Here is a 19,016-nt window from a genome sequence, read left to right on the forward strand (position 1 = left end):
CGTACCTTACGTAACGAACTCCCATATTCGTATGTTTTATTGCGTACATGAGGGGGTTCACCCCCTCGTCAATACCTCGCTCTTTACACTAAAGCTTAAATTTTGTCCCAATTCCTTAAGAATGACACCTGAATCACAAAGGCCGAAGAATAAATAGTTGAAATTACTAAAAATACTTTGGCGGAAAGAGCTTGGTATTACGAGGAGGTAAACCCCTCATATGCGTTATAATTTCTGTTCGTTTTAAGTTTTAATGCTTCTCCTTACTTTCAGCTGAAAAAAACTTTTCATCTTTATTTTTTCAATGTTTCTTTTTAATAATGCTAGAAGGTCCTGCACCCCCTTCATTGAAATTCTCTTCCCCCATGAAAAATTCCTCCATGGAAAGATACTCCCACGTAACCCCCATCAACTTCTCCCCCCCCCCCAAACAAAACAAATAGCCCTAAAAACGTTTGTACACTTTCCAATAGCCATTACTACATGTAAACAAAGGTCAAAGTTTGTAACTTGCATCCCCTCCCAGGGGGACTGTTGAGGAGTAAGTCGTCCCTAAAGACATAGTTATCATGTTTTTCGACTATGGTGAATAAAATGGCTATCTCAGAATTTTGATCTGGTGACTTTGGGGGAAAATGAGCGAGAGATGGGGCCTAGTTGCCCTCCAGTTTTTTGGTCACTTAGAAAGGGCACTAGAACTTTTAATTTCCGTTAAAACGAGCCCTCTCGTGACATTCTAGGACCACTGAGTCGATACGATCACCCCTGGGAAAAAACAACAACAAATAAACACGCATCTGTCTTCTGGCAAAAAATGCGAGATTCCACATTTTTGTAGATAGGAGCTTGAAACTTCAACAATAGGGTTCTCTGATATGCTGAATCTGATGGTGTGATTTTCGTTAAGATTGTATGACTTTTAGGGGGTGTTTCCCCCTACTTTCTAAAATGAGGCAAATTTTCTCAGGCCCGCAACTTTTGATGGGTAATACTAATCTTGATAAAACTTATATATTTAAAATCAGCATTAAAATGCGATTCTTTTGATTTAACTATTGGTATCAAAATTCTATTTTTTAGAGTTTCGGTTACTATTGATGAAAAACTACTTGTGCTAATAATTTTTGATAACTAAATTTAAAATCAGCAAATTTTGCATACTTCAAACTGGCTTTAAAAGCAAATGGTATTGACGTATATATCTTGGTATATCCAGGTTACCAGACGTAGGTCCGGTACCCTTGATGAATATATTGTTCTTAAAATCCGACTTCTTAGACTTCGATTCTAATAAAAAAGACTTCGATTCTAATAGTCGAATAGACTTCGACTTCGATTAAAAAGAGTGGCCATCGTCACTTTATACTTGCCACGCAATTCCCCGAAGGATTTGAAAAAAAAATTATAATCTACTTATTCAATTAACAATATTTGCCTAAATAAAAAAAAATATTTCTTCAAATTCCAAAAGAGGTGAAACGTCGGGTCTGATGCAACCCCCTGCGAGTACCCACAAACCACAGCAAATGGCGGCTCTGGATTTAAAGAAAATACAAAAGGGAGAGCTCAAGGGGCTACACACTCTCTGCTTTCTGGCGTAAATATTGGGAGCATCACTTAATTCACCCTGCGTGGCACGCGTGGTATACACCATCTGGTGTTTACAATCTTTGAAAGTGGCTCACCCCTCAAAATGGCTTCGGTATTTGCCAAAACCAACAGCCAGCCAATTCTCCGCTTGTGACAAATTGGTGATATATTTACAGGTGACAATCAGCATAGGATTTTTATCTATATTGTTAATTGAAATTCAAAAACGGTAACTAGTTTTGAGTTTTGGCAAACCATGTAATAACAATCGGGATAAGAAAATAATTATATTTTTATTTGGCGTCCCTTATCTTAGACAGACAAGGCGAATCATTCCTGCTGTCCACTGCCAAAATTGATTGTAAATTCTAATATTTTAACTCATTCATCTTTGTTGTGACGTGAAATTTTACCTTCGAAGATATGCGTAGGCTATACAAACTTCGATTAGTGACTGACCACTTCAAAGAATTTTATTTTATTAAAGATTAGCGGTTTGACTATATTAATTCTACCTCTAGGGTTAACAAGATATGGTAATACATATTTTTTGGAAAATAATTACAAATATACATATTTAAAGCATCACTCACAATAATATCGCTATACGTTTCAAGAGATAGTAAATTTTATAATTTTTTTTAAAGGAAAAGGGGGTTTAGTTTTCTTTAGTGCCGTATTCCAAATTGACTACTGACAAGTCTACTTTGCATATCTAATTTTGTAGAAAAACAAAAACGAAATCACAATTTTGCAGCATTCTTTTGTTTCGTTTCAGACAAGTCAGAAAACCAAAGTTGATGAAGATTTTGCAAACATGTCAAGTAAGAAAATATTAAATTTTACGAAGTCATATGAGCTTCATCGTTTTAACTGCAGTGGAATCGAGCTTCAGTGTTGCCAAGTTAAACGCGCTTAAGCGTTAAAATGAACCACCTCCACATTTTGTCCCCCAAAAATACTATGCAAATCGGTAATACTACACATTTTCCTAAGATAGGAGGGTTTGGGGTTTGACCCCCCCTCCCAATGTCCAACGCATAAAATGTAACAAAAATGAATATAAAACAATTTTGATGTGTTTTTTAGTTTTTTGTAGCCCACCTCCCCTGAAAAAAAAAACTGGGATACGTTCTTGAAGATAGTACAAAGGTAGTATAAATATATTGTGGCATAAAGGTAGTATAAAGGAGTATGCATCAATAACTGACTGATTTTTATAAGGCAACTTATTGGCTCAAAACTAAAGAAAATCTTCACATTTTCCATCTATCTGAGCTTTGCTTTTCTAAAGCCCGTTGAAGCCGTTCTTATTTGTTCCAATTACAAACTAATCGGTCTTAAGAAAGCATTACTTATAGCATCAAGTTTAACAGCGATACAAGCAATTGAGTTCTTGTTTATACATATTTCGGCTTTGTTCAGTTTAAAAAAAAATACTGAAATATGGATTTTTTTTTTGTGAGTTTAAATTAAAAATCAAACCTTTATTCTTTATCCCACTCCGTTTCTTCGAGGTTAATTTGTATTCGAGCTGCATTTCTGTTCCAATTAGGTTTTGAGCAGGATTAAGATTTTTTAAGCATGTTTACTCAGTTTTGTCAAGAACTTTACTATAATATAGCTCCTTTGGAAAATATAAGATTTTAACTTACATATTTTTTTTTCAAGTATGCCAAAATCAGAGGAAAAATCAGAGGAAAAATCATCGTAGTCACCTTCAATCAATGCATTGAAGAAGGGAGGGAGCTTAGGGGGGGACCAGAAAATAAGTCAAATGGATCCAGAAATCTAAGCAACACTCATTTGATATTCCGAACTCCAAGAACAAATATAATCTACTACAATCAAAAATGTTGGCTTAAAACCTGAAGACGCACAGTCTTAAGATCTAGGAGGTATTCCAAAATATACCAAAATTCTTATACCAAAATAACTAACATATAAGAGAATTCCTTTATCTTAAGAAATCTTGAGCGACCATCCCTCCCCAAGAACAATTGAAATCTCATTATTTTGGAATAGAGCCTTGTGACAAAGGTGCCAATAATTGAGAAATCTATTCCAAAAAGAGTAAAAAAATGAAAAAAAAAAACAGGATAAGAGGGCGCCATAAAAATCTTGGGTAGTTCCCCCAGCCTCCCTGGATTCACTAGTGAATATAAGGATTTACTCACATTGCTCCTACATATAGAGAATTTCGAACTGGGTCCAGGTGAAACGTCCTATAGTAGAGTTTACCGCACGTTAATTCTCTGACATGATCTAAAAATGGAAACAAAAAATTAAGTCATGAAAATATTAAGTCGTGGGTAGTAGTCCGTAATTAGTTCTTATTAAAAATTGCTCCAACTCCTAGGCCATGTTTGGATCAATGTAACAACTTAATCATACTTGTGCGTGTGTTTGCCACCCAGGTTTTCGACTAGAAAAATGCATCAATTAAACAAAGGGTTATCAACTTAGTGCTTTTTGGTATAAGACAGAATCAAATAAAATTAATCATATTGCATGCAATTTGCATTTTGTGAACTAAAATATGCTGCTATACTCCTTAATAAATATTCGGGAAATAAAAGTGCCATAAAAAATATTATGCTGCCAAAGTCATAAAGTCTATCATTTTCACATAGGCGATCAGGATTCAGAAAAATATGGGTGAAATGATTAGAACGAAGCGGGGTAAATTCCTTATTTGGGAAAGGGCTAAGCCTCTCCCTCTAGCATGCAGTATTACATAATACTAAATAAAAACAAGTTTTTTAACTGCAAGTAAGGAGCGACATTAAAACTTAGAACGGACAGAAATTATTCCGTATATGGAAGGGGTTGTCCCCTCCTCAACGCCTCGCTCTTTACGCTAAAGTTTGACTCTTTGTCACAGTTCTACTTTTTAAAACAATAAAAAACTATAGTGTAAAGAGCGAGACGTTGAGGAGGGGACAACCCGTTTCATATACGGAATAATTTCTGTTCGTTTAAGTTTTAATGTCACTCCTTACTTGCAGTTAAAAAACTTGTTTTTTATATTTAATTTCTAAATGTTGAAATGATTATGAAGGAAGTGGGGCAAATTCACTATTTGGGAAGGGGCTAAGCCTCTCCCTCTAGCATGCAGTCTAACAGAATTCGCTCACTAAACAACAAATAGTAGCTTATACCAAATAGTTCAAATAGCATAACCTACCAATAATGATAGAGAGTACTAACAACATTAGTCAATTCACAATAAGAATATAACATACTTATGCCCTTTTTTTGTCAAGCGCAAAAGAAAACCAAGGCTGCACTCGAGGCTAGGAATCAGGGTTTATAATTTTTACACTAAAACCTCGTAAACATATTGAAAACATTCACCAGATTTTTCATGAAACAAAATAAAAATGAAGTTCAAGCTTTAATCTATTTTTGAACATTCAGCAAACAAAACATGGACACAGTAACACATATTGCTGGGGGCGAGGTTAAGCAACCAAGGGGAGTTACCATATTTTGTAAAAAATTATACTAACTACTAACTAACTATTAACTAGTAAATATACTAACTACTGAGGATTTTCACTACTCACTATTTAGAGGACGATGAGTTTTCTAAAGCTCATAACCTGAAAACCAATTCAATCCTAGAAAATATCAAGATATCGAATACTCCCCATTGAGCTGGCAGATGGTATATAATTTTTCGAAAACCGGATAAAAGTATTTTCCACCCTTCCTTCAAACAAATAAACGTAAGTTCAGTTGCCTCCCTCTCCCAATTTTTTTAATTTTCAACATGATCCCCAGCAGTCGGACAAAACAGTGTACACTTACAAAACTATATGTAAAATGTGTCAGTTTTTAATGAAACTTACTGACTGTCTCAACTATGTACTCTGAAATATAATTGCTTGCCTTCAGATCTCAGGGATAAAAAAGATAAAACGTAGGCCTATACTCTCTTGTGATTATCAGAGATCAACTGGTTCTGATCTATGGGCTGTAGTTAGCTCTTTACTGGGTTTCCAGCTATTGCTGCAACCATGGAAATACTACTATCTTCTGTCACCCCGTGTACAGTCTAATTTGATTGGCTAGGAGTTACAGAAACATTATATCTAACAGTATTACGAAAATTGGAATGCTTCACGTATCCTAGTCTTCTAGAAGCCGGTCCCTCTTCCCTCCTATTCCTTCTGGAGGGGAGATTTCATGCATTCTGTCAAAAATTAAATTTATATTCATTGATGAGGGTTTTCTAGGGGGGTTGACCCCTCCCCCCAATTCTGCCCGACTCACAAAAACATAACAAAAATACATATATACAAATTTTTTGTGTTAAAAAAATCGTACACCAACCCCCCCCCCCCGAACGAAAATCCTGGATATGGCCTTGCTCCTTTGTGAAGACCGAAAAAAATGCCACATGGTCTTCATTTTTTTTTTTTTCAACCTCGTGATGCCAGTATGTAGACCTATATAATTTCCTTAAACAGTTTCCATGACTAACATGCTTTTAAATGGTATACATTTTCCGTCACAAGTCCAGCTGTCTTTTGGCAATCCTTTAGAAGAAGTTGGCTAATTAGGTATCACGAAGTTTGGAATGTCCCACTTATCCTAGTATTCTACGGAAGCTATCCCCTTTTCTTTACCTATGGGCAAGCTCTCTTACTTTTCAAGAAATCGTAGATTACAACTTGAATTAGTAATCCATTAAATTCGATGCGTGACAAAAACGCACAACTCATAAGTATTTGACAGGTGAGTCGGCATATGAAAAATGAAATGACTAAGTATGTCAATGTCAGATGCATCACGGGGCTGCATCGCACTAGGGGTTTGAGGGAATATAACAGAAATTCTGAAACAGCAGGGGCAGATGAATTATCTCTCAATGACTAGTTAATTTCTCTTCAGTAATTTAGAACGATTCAAACTGTAAGCGGTATTGAGATGAGAAAGCTGAAAACAATATGTCCCGCTTCATTTAATTATTTCCGCTTGAATCGAAGACACGATCAGAATTTACTGCAAAAAAAATACATCACTAGCAAAAAAAATGCCATAAATTGTAAGATCTTTAAAAAAAATCCCGTCAACGATATTGATTATAATAGTACTAAGAAACGACAATGCGTTGAGAAAAAAGCTTCTTAAAGAAGAAAAAATACAACATAGATGCCTACTTTTTCTTCGTTTTTTTGCTTGTTTTGTATTACAATAATTTTAACCGTAATATGTAAATCGGTTACCCCTTGTAGAAAATCGCTACTAAGTTCTAAAGCACGAGTCCAACTAAAGGGGGGAGACCATTAAATAACCTTTTTGCTACACTTTTTGTTACGTTTCGTTATTTTTTTAAATAAACTAAAAATAATGAAAATACAACTTTTCTATTGTTTTAATATTTTTTTCAAAAGAGTAATAATAAAAATTTACAATAAATAAAAAAAAGTGCAATTTCTCCGCATCATGAAAACATATTGGCCATTAATGTTTAATAGACAGGTAGTTGAGTAAGGCGAGTGACACTTTTCAGGAATATTCCAGATATAATTAAGAACAAGAAAAACTTTTTAATACAGGACATTTCCCTGATCGGCTAATCAACCAATTAAGAGCAAGAAAAATATCTTTCAATATGAGATAGATCAGCAGGGTTTTAAACATTAAAGGCATTTTTTGGGCTTGTTTCGTATTACAATAATTTAAACCCTAATATTTAAATCGGTTACCCCTTGTAGAAAATCGCAACTAAATTCTAAAGCACGAGTTCAACTAAAGGGGGGAGACCATTAAATAACCATTTTGCTACGCTTTTTGTTACGTTTCGTTATTTTGCAAAATAAACTGAAAATACTAAAAACAAAGTTTCTATTGTTTTAGTATTTTTGCGAAAGAGCAATAATAAAAATTTAAAATAAATAAAATAAAAGTGCAATTTCTCCGAATCATGAAAACATATTGGCCATTAGTGTTGAATATTCCAGATTTAATTAAGTACAAGAAAAACATTTTTAACATAGGACATTTCCCTGATCGGCTAATCAACCAATTAAGAGCAAGAAAAACATCTTTCAATATGGGATAGATCGGTAGGGTTTTAAACATTAAAGGCTGTTCTTTTTTTCTTCTTCTTTCGTATTACAATAATTTAAAACATAAGACTTAAATTGGTTACCCTTATAGTAAGTCACCACTAAGTTGTAAAGTATGAGTTTAACTAAAGTGGGGGAGACCAAATTAAAAAAAAAGAAACGAGAAAAAGCAGGATAAAACATGAAACATACGAAATCGTAAAAAAAACAATGCTATAATATTGATAGTACTCCCATAGTCTTAAAAATAAGATATATTAAATGAATTAGAAATACAATAAATATACAATAGTATTCCTCGAAAGGCTCTTTGGCCTGTAAAGGATGAGGAATATGTAGGATTGATTGAAACATTACCACAAAGAGAAAAAGAAGAAGAAGGAATAAGATATAAAGATTTAGAAAAACAAAGAGAATTATAAGGATTATAACGTCACTCAGCAAGCAAATAAGAAATAAAAACAACGAATGAATAGTGAAAATAACTAGACTTTATTAGTGATACGCAACTAAATGAATGACTAACGCTATTATAAGCTTATTTGTTTACAAATACATTATTTTGGGTTAAAGAACTTGGCTTGCCTCCTCAGTTCATCAGTAACTGTGCTCCTGCAAATGCCTACCCTATTTAATTGAGTATCGTATACAATTTGAAGTGGAATCCATAATAGTAGGAAAGAGGTAACTTTAGTAAAACATTAACTTTAGAAAGTTACTAAAGAGGTAACTTTAGTAACTAAAACATTAAAAAAAGAAGGTTCCAGCAGGGTGACTTTCAAAAGACAGTTTGGGTTTTCAAAAATTTTCAAAAATTTCAAAAATTTTAGTTGAATTCTTTGAGACCTTTATCAGAGTGCCAAAAAGTGAGCCAGAATTAAGAGATAAGTTATTCTAACTTCTGCATAGACATAGGATGTTCAGTCTAGCAACATCAAGCTATACATTGTATCGATACTGCATATTCATTATTGACCTATGGGTCCAATAACCGAAAGAGTCTAGCCTTAGGTTCACACACAAGAAATTGTTGCGATAGGCAATATTCGCCAAAAGCGGCAATTGGCAATTTTCGTTGCCTTGCTGTTCACACAGGATTTTCGCATCGGTCAATTTTTATCCGCAAAAAAATTGAAATTAAAGTACGTGAGAAGAATGAAACAAGAAGATGTTCTGCTTCTATTTCTTGTTGCAAGGAGGAGAAAGAGAAAGGGGAATTCGGTAAGCTTTCCTAGTCATGTCTCGCACGATTTCAAGTTTTCTCGAGATAATCATGGTAGTGGGGTCCACAGCTTTTCTTTGATTGGCACAAATTAGAAGACAGTCACATTATTCAGTGATCAATGATTTGCTTTCTTTTCATATATTATAGAATTAAACTGAACAGCCATTACCAGCTTCTCAATAATATTATCAGTATCTTCCATTACGTTGCTGTTGCGCGCAGAAAATTCCTATAAAAATTACTTTGTCGCCCGATTAAATTTGAATTTTTTCAACTCTGCGAAGTTGTTCAACAGAGCAACTAAAATTGCTCAAACTGGCCACTAAATTGTGGTGATGGGTGGTTTTCGCTCCTGTGTGAACATGTGTATGAACCCAGACTCAGTTACAAAAAGAAAAAAACCACAGTCCTCATTTTCAGCTTGGTTACAGCCCTTCATTTAAAGTGGATTAATTAAAAAAGCTCGTGTATAATCGAACAAAGCCTTGAAAATATTATTGAAACGAAACACGTGCACACGTTCCTCGGTATCCTCACCCCCGAGTCTCATGATTTTTTTTTTTTTTTGATTTTCTTATAATATCCTGTAATTTCACTATATGAGATAAATAGCCTGTTTTTGCTGTTTTAACAATCTCTTGAGGCAGAAATAAATATACACTTTCCTGTTCCGCCGAGGTTAAAAGTATTGTCGAACTTTATGCGCTTCTGAGGAGTATATTACGCTCCTAGGGAGTGGAAATAAGATAAAGAAACATATCACATTTCTGAGGATTAGAAATGAGATAAACTGCTCCAGTGGGACTGCCAGGATGAAGCTCAAGAATCTGTCCCCACTAGGAAATACTAGAAAATGAGCAAATAAGTCCAAGGGAAAATACACCCAAGGCCATATTCACGGGGGTTACGGGGTTTAAACCCCCCACACTCAGAATTTTCTTCCGACTAATAAGTACGTAGGCTAACAAACATGCAAATAAACAAATGTTTCTTGCGTTTCTAGATTTGTTTTGTAAAACCCCTTTGAAACAAAATACCCGACCCTGGACAAAAATCCTGGACACGCCCTTGCCCTCACCCTTATACCTAAAGGTCAAAGTAAAAAAACAAAAAAACAGGAAAGTGGAACAATGTACTGAATCGTGGGATAATTTCTTTGGTGAATTGGGACAAGTGAAAATCTGCTAAATTACGACATGAAATTTGAATTTTGTACTGCTACATGGTACACAAAATTACGACTGATAGTCTTTTTACTACGGATACTTAAGTTTCTGCTTACTAATAGCGGTCGCTTGATCAGGATGGCTACGCAGGAATTTTTACTTTAGAAGGGGGGGGGGGGAAATATAACTCAAATAAGAGCCCAGAAACTTTAGAAAATCTTTAATTTCGAGAGGAGGGGCAGGCCCGAGTCCCCAGCACACGTCACTGGCTCAGTCCCACCTTCTGTGAAATAAATATAACTCGACAAATGAAAAAAAAGTTGAAATAAACCCATTTACTTGACGACCCCAATATAATAAACAAAAAAATAAGCCTTATCATCTCTTTTACCATTATTACCTGTTACCTCACCATTTATTGATAATTACATCCTTAACCTCTTCTGTAACTTTTTGTTTTTACATTCGTGTGTATTTGCACGTACACTTGCCTGAAATTTATGAACTATTAAACGACCAGTTTCCTTGCTCAAAGGCTTTTTTTTTAAGAATTTGCCATGACCCAAGGATTGAGAAACGATGCATTAAAGGCCTCTTTAGAGCGCAATAGCTGATCCCCCCCCAAAAAAAACTGTCATACACAATTTATAGGTATAACAGCGACAATATAAAGTCTATTAAAAACTACTTCCATAGTTAGTCCCACAAAGCCTCCAAGCTAGTTTAAACCTTCCAGTGGAGTTCGTTCACGATTTTTTTTTTTTGGGGGGGGGGGCAAATTTGTCTTTTTTTTTTAATGAAAATACCAAAAAGGCAATTTGTCAATGAAAACATTTCCCCCGAATTTTTCCAAAATTTAAGGAGGCAAAAATTTTAGGGAAAAACACGCCTTACAGTTCTACCCCCTAAATTGACGCCACGGAACCCATCTGAAACCAAACCCGGGAAATACATCTGCCTCACAGTTGGTATACTACCTATGCCTGTCAAATTCGGTTTGCCCTACCCAAGCCTGGATGTCATACATTCTGCAGCATCAATTCTTGTGTCAATCAAGTAATAAACACTAAAAATATCAAATTACATAGGCGTACCCAAACAATATTTTCCATTTGTCACTTCAAAACTTCCGGTCGTTTTAGGAGTAATGACAACATTTACATACAGAAACAAATATGTATATACATGACACCATTGCGGCTAAAGCAGAAACTGTGACAGCCCAAAAGGCTGAAACTTTTAACCGCAAACATATTCTTAAATTTGTGACACAAATAGCAATACAAAGAAGACGTGGATTATACACGCAAAAAAAATGACTGATTTTTCCGATGATATTAAACCAAAGAGAAACTAAGTTCACTATAGTGATTTTTGTGACTCAAAATTTTTGCTCCTTTCACTCAGTGGCGTAATTTCGTCAAAATCCTGGGAGAGGGGGAGGGGGAAGTTGGAGCCAATAATCCTGCATAAAAAATGACAGTGAAAACTGAGAAATGAACCATTTAGTACCATTAAGGTAAAGATATCCTATAGAAAACTGACTTGTTTATGTTGATACTTGGATTATGTAGGCTTGTCATGGTTTTGACTCTTTGCCACAACACTACTTTTTAAAACAATAAAAAAAACTTTAGCGTAAAGAGCGAGGCGTTGCAGAGGGAACAACCCCTTTCATATACGGAATAATTTCTGTTCGTTTTAAGTTTTAGTGTCGCTCCTTACTTGCATTTAAAAAAAACTTGCTTTTTTTATATTTAATTTCTGAATGTTTTTGAATTAATGCATGTTTTCATTTTGGCTCACCGCACATAAATAATTAAAGCGAAATTTGCATACTAATTTTTTTTCGGCTAAATGGCTTTCTCATTGTTTTGATCAGAAGATTTAATACAAAAAAGTGGGTGGGGGAGGAGGCTTAGTTGCCTTTCAAATTTTGATTACTTAAAAAGGCAACTAGAGCTTTTTATTTATTTTACGAACGTTTTTATTAGTAATAAATATACATAACTTAAAAATTAACTTATGTAACAAACTTCTATATTTGTATATTTTTATTACGTATATGAGGGGGTTCGCTCCCTAGTCAATACCTCGCTCTTTACGCTAAAGCTTGAATTTTGTCCCAATTCTTTGAGAATGACCCCTGAATCCCAAAGGCCGTAGAATAAATAGTTGAAACTACTAAAAATACTTTAACGTGAAGAGCGGATATTGTGGAGGAGATGAACCCCCTTATTTACGTAGTAATTTCTCTTCTTTTTGGGTTTTCATGCTGCTCCTTACTTCCAGCCGAATTTTTTTTTTTTATCATTGTTTTTCTTAAATAATGCTAGAAAATCCTGCAGCCCCTTCATGGAAGTTTTCTTCCCTCACGATAAATTCCTCCATGGAAAGATCCTCCCACGTAGCCCCGTCCCCCCTTCAACACGAAAAAGTCCTCCTGAAAACGTCTGTACACTTCCCAATAACCATTACTATATGTAAACAATGGTCAAAGTTTGTAACTTGCAGCCCCTCCCCCAGAGACTGTGGGGGATTATGTCGTCCCGAAAGACATAATTATAAGGTTTTTCGACTATGTTGAACAAAATGGCTATCTCAGAATTTTGATCTGGTGACTTTGGGAAAAAATGAGCGTGGGAGGGGGCCTAGGTGCCCTCCGATTTTTTGGTCACTTAAAAAGGGCACTAAAACTTTTCATTTCCGTTAGATTGAGCCCTCTCGCGACACTGTAGGACAACTGGGTCGATACGATCACCCCTGGAGGGGGAAAAAAAAAACAAATAAACACGCATCCGTGAGATGTCTGCTGGCAAAAATTACAAATTTCACATTTTTGTAGGCAGGAGCTTGAAACTTCTACATTAGGATTCTTTGATACGCTGAATTTGATGGTGTGATTTTCGTTAAGATTCAATTACTTTTAAGGGGCGTTTCCTCCTATTTTCTAAAATAAAGCACATTTTCTCAGGCTCGTAACTTCCCATGGGTAAAACTAAACTTGATGAAACTTATATATTAAATCAGCATAAAAATTCAATTTTTTTGATGTAACTATTGGTATTAAAATTCCGTTTTTTAGAGTTTCGGTTACTATTGAGCCGGATTGCTCCTTTACCACAAACTGTTTGAAAAAGGTAATGATTGACGTCACAAAAATTAACCATTGGAATGAAAGCACGCTTTCTAACGCGGAAGTACAGGACACTAATGTTCTCTTTGCCGAAATTTTTAAAAACAAACTTACATTAAAATGTGAAATTTATAAATTATAATACAAGAAAAGCATTAGATTGGTCAAATAGGCTTTTGAAACGTTCATCTAGGTCGACACAAAGTGGCACCCACTTTCATAAATCACGTTCATAGGGTAACGCGTGCTAGGCGTGGCGGAAACTGTTCTAATAATGGCAAAGACTATGTCAAGCGTGGCAAACCTGTGTGGCACGTGCGGTTCAGACATATACACCAGGAGCTGGAAAGTAGAGGCCCCCTTCGGTACAACACTACATAGGAATCACCATATCAACGGAAGCAAAATATTATTTATGCTTCAGATTTCATTCATTAAGCATTCGATGATCCCATTGACACTTTTAATTCAATTTCTTTTTTTGCATACTTCTTCAATTTTTTCTAAAGTCCTTAAAAGCAAAATCATACAGGAAATATATATCAGTTTATCTCTAGAAACACGCCATTCCCAGTCTTTTACACAAGTAGGGTCTACTGCATCGACCTTGTTCTTTGCATAAAAGGACAAAAACTCAAAGAAGATGTGATTACAGGGGCGTAAAATGAAATCTCAGCTTGTTCGTTCACCACTCGCCCTGAGGCCTAGGACTGCAAGGAAATTTCGATAAGAAATAGGGGAAGGACAACTAGCTTGCTGGAGCAAAGGGAAGTGATTATTTCCCTCATAACGGTGAGGTATATTGCTTCTCTATATTCAATCTCAGAGAAGATTTGGATTTGTGGGCCAATAAAAGAGGTGGTCACTCAACTATGATTTATCTAATTACAATAAAGACCTGGCTGGAGAGAGTAAATGCGTTTTCAATATTTACACGAATAACACTAAACTGCGCGTTCATGTGAAAAGACAAAAATGTCAATTCTTTTCTTAGTTTCATATTCTATAGTACTTCGCAGTATATAGTGAAAGAATACAATAGTGAAATTATAATTCATAATGAGATTTTCCTGACAGCGAAATTTAGCTCGTGCTGCTTTGAGCTAATCAGAAGTTCTTTTAGAATGTTTCAGCCTATCAAAAAATCTTATGAAAAAGAGAAAAAATTTCACATAATTTTCTGATTGGCTAATAAAAAGTAATGACTGCAGCATAGGACTCTATAGTCCTTACCGGTGGTGTTGATCCCCGTTTCATAGACCTTCCGCAAAGAAACGCAACGGGGGCTTGGGGGCCAGCCACCCTGTGTTGTTGCCCACCCTTCCTGTTTAATTTCCCCGTTTCTCCAGGTACCCATCCAAACTGTTCGTGGTAACGAATTGTAAGTAAGGATCGATGAGGCTCAACGCTCCATAGTAACCGAAACTGTAAGAAAAAGTCTTGATAACAATAGTTACCGGGTGAAGATATGAAAGCAACAACAACGAATATCATAAGTCAGAAAATGGTCGCCAGTTTTTTCACAAAATGACATTCAGATTATTTACCAATACCGTTTAAATAATTCCACTACACAAAGTCAAAGAGATATTACACCGCTGATTGTGAAATTGAGAAACAGCGAAATTGCAAGGAGAGTTTTCAAGAGCAAAACTAAACGTCGGACATTTCTGTATCTGAGGCCCAAACGAAACGCCGTCGAGACATTCTAAATGCGGCAACTGATAGTTTTGGAGTACGAAATGTCTGGTCTGATCGTGGGCTAATTCTCGCAAAACACCCAACAAAACACCATTGCTCGAGGATTCGGTCACTGGCGGATTCCTTATTTTGTTGTTTTGGTTTTCTGTCTATCAATGTTTTGGTTTCTTTACAAAAACCTTTTTTTTGTTTTTTTTTTTATTTTTATACTTATTTATCTGTTCCTAGAGCTCAGCTGCACTTTTTGTCTTTCTTTCTTTTTACAGTGAGAGCTATGAAAGTGTTTATTAGATACAAATTCGTGTGATGTACCTATCGAAACCACATCGAGGTTGAGCCGGTTGGCAAGTTGCCCTTTAGATATTGGTAGTTATTTACTTTCGGATTTGGCAAATGAAGAGTCTACAGCGAGTTATAGACCTTTGCAGTTTAATAAATATTGTGATTCCTCGTATCTTGGAATTATGCAATATATATATATATATATATATATATATATATATATATATATATATATATGTAAACTAAAGATTTTTGGCACGCAAAAAGCTTCGCAAAGGAGACTTATTCAAGCGGAATAAATTAGTTGAATATTTTAAAGGGAAATGAAATGTTAATTTACTTCTTTAAATGACGGATGAGTGAGACTCGCCCTCGAATAGTCCTCCCAAGTTTGTTCGCATGGCTTGACAGACTTCTTTCCAAAATACTAAATTGAAAATTACGTACCTTTATAGTGCCTAATTCTATGGCTACAACATGTAGGTTCATGATAAGCTTCATAATTATTAGAGACTTCTGCTTTCTCCCAATCAAGTTCATCTTCCATTAATGGAGAAATCGTATCCACCGCAAAAACAACAAATCCAAATAAAAACAGAATTGTTCTAATTGCCATTCTGTTGAAATACAGCTCCATTTATATTAACATTTTTTATAAGTGAAAGCAGAGCAACACGAGAGCTGTTGCAAATGATAAGGAACACTCGACTTCTAAGAGGCTATTCTTGATCACGAATTTCCCAACACAAGATATTGAACAGACAATAGATCTCCAAATACTCCTTTTTTTCAAAACACTTCACTGCAAACTAAACAAAAAACAAATAGGCATACGTTCGCTATCATAAATTTTGGGGGATTTCAAGTGTGAGCAAAATAATTTGGCAGCAAATTACCAATGAACAAGAAGATAGACTAGAGATTTGAATAGTTTGCCTTTATTTCATAAAACCACATGAATAGTAGGTTCCTTTTTATTGTCAAGGATAACCTTCGCGAAAAAAAACTCCCACCTTAGCCTGAACAATATAAAGTACTATGCAATATATATATATATATGTATATATATATATATATATATATATATATATATATATATATATATATATATATATATATATATATATATATATATATATATATATATATATATATATATATATATATATATATATATATATAAGGGAGACAGGGGCTTTTTCGGACGGGGGCATGATCGGACAAACGATATTGCTCGTTCAGATATCGATACAAAAATTTGACAAAAATGTCAGTAGATGGCGAGCATGTAACGCACGTTCGATCAAATTCTGACTAGAATTCAGTAATATATGTTCCTTTGAGAGGGTCAGATGCAAATTTGGAGGTAAATTTAAATTTCTAGCTGTATGTTCCTTGTCAATTTTCAGGCGTTCTGCAAGCTTTAGGGGAAAGCAGTTTCGGCAGGTAAGAGAGTGATCTATTGGCTACTTTCTAATTATAAAGTAATGTATATAATTTCATATTTTTTTTTTGGCAGCCATCTTTTTATTAAAGGTCACTGTGGGGCATTTCCGGACACAGATTACGGGGCATGTACGGACATTATTTCTTGCCTGTCCGAAAATGCCCCAATCATGTGAAGTTCAAAGTGAAGTGTTAAAACTCTTGCCAGAGTTTGAAATAAAGCTGCACAGACCTGCACAAGTTTCACTATTATTCTTATCAGTTCTAATACTTTATTTCTTTTCAGAAAATGGTACGAACGTATCCATTAGATCCATCTATTTCGCTAGTTTTAGATCCATCTATTCATGGAGGTAGAATTGTGCTATTTAGGATTTGTTTTTAGAATTGTTTTAAAATGGTAAGGTGTACCTAAATTTGAAAGTTCGTAATTTTTTAAACCTAAAAGAAATTGCACTATTATTTAATAGTGGAAAAAGATAGACTGTAAGCTATTCTGATATTAAATTAAAAATTTAATGCACATAATAAAGCTCTTCTATTCTTGAGATAACGTTAAAAATACTTTGCATTCTAATCTAATCGCCCCTGTGCAGTTGTTCTTAAAGCTAAAATTCTGACTAACATCAAAATCCTAACATCAATGCAGTTAGATAATTCTTGGAAGAACGACTGGCAGGACTTTATAGAGGGAGAGGGGGGAATAACATAAAAAATAAAATATATTTGATAATTTGATAGTTTCACTATTATTCTTATCAGTTCTAATACTTTATTTCTTTTCAGAAAATGGTACGAACGTATCAGCGAAAACGAGACAAACCACCCCCTGATCTAGCAACGTTACAAAGAGCAGTCACTTCGACCGTCAAAGATGGTAGCTCTATCAGAGCAGCTGCGGAGAACTTTGGACTCAAAAAGTCAACAGTTAATGATGCCCTTAGACGATACCATGCTGAACTGGATGCCCAGCCCGATATTCTGGAAACTGATAAATCTCCGGCTAAGGTCCTGCCGTCTGAGAGACGTGGATTTTGGCAAGTTTTTACTAGAGAGCAAGAAAAGCAACTCACCGAATATTTAAAAGCAGCATCGCTGATGAATCATGGGCTGACAGGGCTTTCAACTCGTAAGCTTGCCTATGAGTTTGCAGTAAAGCTTAATGTGAAGATGCCCTTAACGTGGACGGAAAAGGGAAGGGCAGGCCTAGACTGGTTCTCTTCGTTTATGAAGAGAGGAAATGAGCTATCAATCCGGTCTCCAGAAAATACTAGTCAAGCACGTGCTTCCAGGTTTAATGCTCCAGTGGTCAGCAAGTTCTATGACAACCTAGCAGAAGTTTACAGCAGGCATAAGTTTCCACCTAGCAAAATCTGGAACTGTGATGAAACAGGTATCCCTACTGTTTTGGATCCCCCCCAAGGTTGTAGCCAGGAAGGGGGCTAAGCAAGTCTCACAAATTGCTTCAGCAGAGCGGGGAGAGAACACGACTATGCTAGCTTTCATCAATGCAGCCGGACGGGTTATCCCTCCTGTTTTTGTCTTCCCTAGAGTTCATGTGAATTGCCGGATGTATAACCTGGGCCCACCTGGAAGTTTAGGTCTGTCTAACAAAAGCGGCTGGATGACGGATGACAATTTCCTCCTCTCTATCAAGCATTTTCAAAGTGAAACAAAATCGACGAAGGAAGATCCTCACTTGCTTTTGATGGATAACCACGGCAGCCATATCTCCGTTGAAATTGTTCACTTTTGCAGAGAAAACGGAATTGTTGTGCTGACGTTCCCCCCACACTGTTCACATAAACTGCAACCCCTTGATATCAGTGTTTATGGACCTTTTAAAAACGGGCTACGTAATAGTTTCAACGAATGGCTTATAGCACATCCAGGTGGCAGAATATCGATCCATGAAGTAGCCGAGCTATCCCGACAACCGTTCCTAGATAAGTTCTGCCCCAGCAACATTGTTGCTGGGTTTCAAAGGCCCGGTATTTTCCCATTCAATCGTCATGCTTTTGGCGAATCAGATTTTCTCCCTGCTCTCGTTACTGACGTTCCACTAGCTGCAACTACTAACTCTACTACAGAGGCAGCAGATCACGGTGAAGTTATCCAGGACTCTGAACCTGAAGGTCCCGCTCCCGGTACATCCGGGACAGCTCCTATCACCCCCGAGTCTGTAAGGCCGCACCCAAGGATTGACCCAACAAAAAGAAATCCTTCGAATGGAGGAAAAAGAGGAAAAACCCGCATACTGACAGATGCCCCTGAAAAAGAACAGTTGGAAAAAGAAAAGCACAACAGAGAAGCGAAGAAAGCCAAGAAAAAAACGCCACAAAAGAAAATCACTAAAACCAAGAAAATGGTCGGTCGTCGACAGACCAAGG

The 19,016-nt window shown here is 35.9% G+C and overlaps 1 protein-coding gene across 1 annotated transcript in view; it reads right to left on the minus strand.

Annotated features, from left to right (window-relative positions):
- Window positions 1-19,016, minus strand: part of LOC136031487 (semaphorin-2A-like) — a gene marked incomplete in the record, with an annotated part of 365,554 nt that overhangs the window by 168,736 nt on the left and 177,802 nt on the right. Inside the window, 1 exon segment of the mRNA XM_065711124.1 lies at window positions 3,768-3,855. Coding sequence (XP_065567196.1) covers window positions 3,768-3,855 — 88 coding nt within the window.

The sequence above is a fragment of the Artemia franciscana genome, chromosome 9 (assembly GCF_032884065.1).
Source record: "Artemia franciscana chromosome 9, ASM3288406v1, whole genome shotgun sequence".
Taxonomy (NCBI): domain Eukaryota; kingdom Metazoa; phylum Arthropoda; class Branchiopoda; order Anostraca; family Artemiidae; genus Artemia; species Artemia franciscana.